Genomic DNA, 4,192 nt, shown 5'->3' on the forward strand with positions numbered 1-4,192 from the left:
GAAGGACGAGATGCACGCCTCGTTTGCGGTGCCAAAGACTGCCGAGAGCGAGCCCGAGTTGTTTTTAATGCTGGAAATCATGGACGAGATCTTTACAGAGGCACACAGCTGGTGCTTCGACGGTCCCGACTGCATGCTGACCTGGCCACGGCAGCTAGCGCTGAGCCGCTTCCACACTGCTGCTGCCCCAGGGCAGAAACTACGCGCGTTCGACCCCAAGAAGGAGCCTAATACGCTTAAGACCAACTTTGGCTACTGGAAGCAGTTTTTGACTTATTGCTACCAGGTGGCCTACCGCGGCAGCCACTTCACCACGGCAGACGACGACCAGCGGACCCCTGAAAGCAGCATCCAGCTCACGGGTGCCCAGGAAAAGGCGTGGGAAGCGGCCTTCCAAAGTGCTGTCGAGCAGGACCGGCCTGCGCTAAGAGATGCTATATCCGTCCTCTTAATGGCGCTGATCTGCCACGAATTTGGAGGCAATCGGTACAGCTCCCCACTGCTTAGCTTCTGTGCCATGCTCAGCGTCAAGCCGTATACCAAGACGTGGAAAGAGCCGGGCAACTACAACAGCTGCTTGTCTGGTGTGATCTGGGTTGTACAGCTGATCATCTTCCACGCTAGCGCCTGTCTAGAGAAGGCGGAGCTAGGTGATACGCTCGAGCGCATTGAGCAGTATTGCGGGCGGTTCTTAAAGCAGGACACCGAGACTCCTATGGGCGAGATCCTCGGCTGGCGCTTATTGCTGTTTACTGTCTCGAAGGAGGTCGTTGGGCCGCACCAAGCACAGTGGGATGTGGACGAGAAGGTCCTGACCTACCGAGACGTTGATTTGCATATGGATCACTACCCCCTATGCGGGGCGAGTCTTTGATTCAGAGTTCAGGTGGCGGGGTGGATGGTTGGCCCGTGTGTTGCTGATTAAGCAGCTTTTGATTCAGAGTTCTTCGGGTGAGGGTTCACTTACCCTAGCCCTCCCTAAGTTCCTTACACCTCCCCCGAACCTTTAAATATGAGCGTCTTTTCTTACAACTCAGTTCACCAAGTAGTTGTATGTCGTATTTATCATTCTTGTATTGTTCTAGGCAGTCGAAGTCAAGAATATCACTTACGAGCAGAACTACACCGACTATTAGGCGCGGAGCTAAAGACGACGCTTGAATTGTTTAGTACTTACAGCCTTAGAACCCTCGAGGAGCTGAAACAGTGTAAGCCTCAAGCCGAGGATGAATGCCAAGTGATCGATCATCTCGCAGTATACGATGGGTTTTATTGCCTGTAGCCAGAATGTTAGTACGGGACCCGCTATGCCCGTAAAATCAGAAAACATACGTCTTTTGTACATTAAATCAAGGCTACTGTTTATAATTCGTTTGTACAATGGAGGACAGTTAAGCTTCAGATATACTTTACTGCGTTTAGGCGGATCGATTACTTTGTAGTCGTAGAGAATCCTCAAGCTAGCGTTATACGCCAGGGCTCTTCCCTTCCGCTAACACAACCCGAACAAGAGCTATTTAAGAAGCTAGAAAGGGACTATAAAGATGTAGCACATGATTTGGAGGAGTAAGCTAGCATTGTCTATGACTTCGGGGATTCTCGATCAGAGAGGGTTCCGTGGCTCGAGCGGACGGACTTTCCATCTCACTTAGTTAGGCTGAAGGACGACGAGATTAAGAGCTCGTACGCCCTGCCGCCAAAGAAGGTGCTAGATGCCGGTGCTAAGGATACTAAGGATCCTAATCTCGTTCGAATTCTAGTTGTAGCTGAGGCTATTTTAAGAGACGCGTACTAGCTCTGTAGCGACACCTCGCCAGACCGGAAAATGACACAGCAGCGGGCCAATATCCTGAACGAATTCTACGCCGGGGCATCAGGAAGGGCAGACGGGTTCCGGTACTACAAGAACGCGTCGACGCTAACTAAGTACTTCACCACTACGAAGCAGCTGCTGGCGTACTACTACCGGGTCGTGTACTGTGAGGAGGGCCACTTTACGCGGACTCAGCCAGACCAGAAGCTGCCCCAAGACGCCATCCAGCCTACTGCTCAGCAGGTCCAGGCCATAGACGAGATCATAGAAGCCCTAGCTCTTGAGGATAAGGAAGAGGCTACGCTGGCGCTCAAGCATGCCATTCGACGGCTCTACCTCGCCCTGATCTGTCAGACGGTTGGGAGCGTGCCCTTCAAGTCCCCAGTGCTCAGCTTCTGTGCTATGCTTAGTCGCAAAGTGCGGGGTAGTGGGGTAGGCTAGGGCCAGTGGATAGAGCCGGGCAACTACAATAGCCACTTGTCTGCCTTGACCTGGACGGCTCAGATGGTGCTCTTCGACTATGCCTGCTTTCAAGAGCAAGAAGATGAGGACCAGATTCCTATTTTCTTAGCTAAGATCTGCAAGAAGTTCTTCTAGTAGCTAGCCGAGACGCCCTTTGGCCACATCTTGTAGTGGCGGCTCTACCTCTTTAAGGTGGGCAAAGCTGCTATTGCTAAGCACCAGGCCCGGTGGTCCTTGGACGGTCAGATAGTCGGATACCGAGGAGTGGAGCTGCAGATGGCCCAGATCTCGCAGCTAGTCCTGTCTGAGTACTAGCAAGCCTACTCTCTGCTCCACGATGAGCTAATGTTTGGTGCCCGAGACTTAACGCCCATGGAATCGTGGAGGCTGAAGGACGACTTAGACCTGGACGATTTTGGCGGCTCTTGGCTCTCGCATGCCCACAATACCGAGTTCTTAGAGGGTGCTGAGCAAGCTCTGCTCCAGCGGATCTAAGGCAGCACTAAGCTTCGGGCTATATTCTTAGCTAATGGGGACGGTAGATGCAAAGCTCTCAACCCTACAGCTATAGCCATCTACGAGGCACACGCTTAGGACTTCCTTAAGCGGCTATTAGTCCTCTGCCACATTGCACCTAGCCCCCCGCTGCGGGCCCCAGAGCTGCTATTAGTTACGTAGCGCAATACAACTCGCTAGCGCCACTTGTTCATTTGGGAGAAGCTAGTTATGATCTATACGTAATACCATAAGAGCCAGCAACAGTCAGGCGCCTACAAGGACAACATCCGCTTCTTGCCTAAGGCCATTAGCGATCTGCTCCTTATATACATCGCCTACGTTTTGCCTCTACGACAGCTCTTCCTCTGCTAACAGAAGCCCGGTACCCTACTCTCTCCCTACTTCTAGGCCAAGCTTGATAGGAGCGTCTGGACGGACGAGGCTTTGTTAGCCTGCTTACGTAAGGCTTGCACCCGTACCCAGGTGCTAGCACTCTACAGCTCTAACTGGCGGCAGATGGCAGTATCGATCACAAAGGAGAAGTTCTCAGCTAAAGAGCGGGCCGATTTCGAGCTTAAAGATGGCATAGGAGAGGAGATCGAGAACGAGCTGGATCTTGTGGCCTTGGCTAAGCTCAGCAACTACAGCTACCATACGTTTAATCATGCCTATACTAGCACGACCACACTAACTATAAGTGCCCTACTACACCGCAGTTACCGGGCGTCTGAGAGCTAGCGGACGTTCTTTCGGTTTGATCATCTCCTCTAGAGAAAGCGGCCTCAAGGGGCTTCGGAGACGCTCTTACTACGAATGCTAGATGCTTCCAAGCGTGGTTAGCATCGCCAGAAGGGTGCTTACTCTGAGACTAACTTACTGGCCGTAGTACGGAAGCTGTACAATAAGCCCGACTTGCAATTCCGGGTCCCCGGCCAGCGGAATAGCGTGCTTATCATCATGGGGCCTTAGCCAGCCGAGCAAGTGGTTCTGGTAATAGGAACCGGCTCTAGTAAGACGTTGCCTATTATGACTAGTGCTACCGCTGCAGATGCGGGGACCACGGTCCTAGTTCTGCCCATGGTGGCTCTGCGGGGTGATATACTCAGGCGGTTTCATAAAGTGGGCATCCGGCCCTTAGTCTGGTCTATTGAGTGCAAGCAATCAGCTTCCCTAGTCATCGTATCAGCCGAAGCTGTGTGTACTCAAGGCTTCTTAGAGTACTGCCACCTCTTAGTCAGTCGGCAGTAGCTAGACCACATTGTGATTGACGAGAGTTATCTTACTATTACCGCTAGCGACTACCGGCCTTGTATGGCCCAGCTAGGCTGGTACGTCCGGCAGGTCAGGACGCAGACGGTCTGGCTGACTGTAACCCTCCCTCCTGTAATGCAAGAGGAGTTTATCGAGCACAATAAGCTT

General features: G+C 52.4%; 1 protein-coding gene across 1 annotated transcript; it reads left to right on the forward strand.

The window, feature by feature from the left end:
- Positions 1 to 10: 10 nt before the first annotated feature.
- On the forward strand, positions 11 to 654 carry LY89DRAFT_724486 (uncharacterized protein; the record flags this gene model as incomplete). The annotated part of the gene is made up of 2 exons (XM_018218904.1): positions 11 to 584; positions 641 to 654. 2 exons carry the CDS (start codon positions 11 to 13, stop codon positions 652 to 654), a joined length of 588 nt encoding a protein of 195 aa, XP_018063877.1.
- Between the last annotated feature and the right edge of the window lie 3,538 nt (positions 655 to 4,192).

This window comes from Mollisia scopiformis, assembly GCF_001500285.1.
Source record: "Mollisia scopiformis unplaced genomic scaffold LY89scaffold_29, whole genome shotgun sequence".
Lineage (NCBI taxonomy): Eukaryota > Fungi > Ascomycota > Leotiomycetes > Helotiales > Mollisiaceae > Mollisia > Mollisia scopiformis.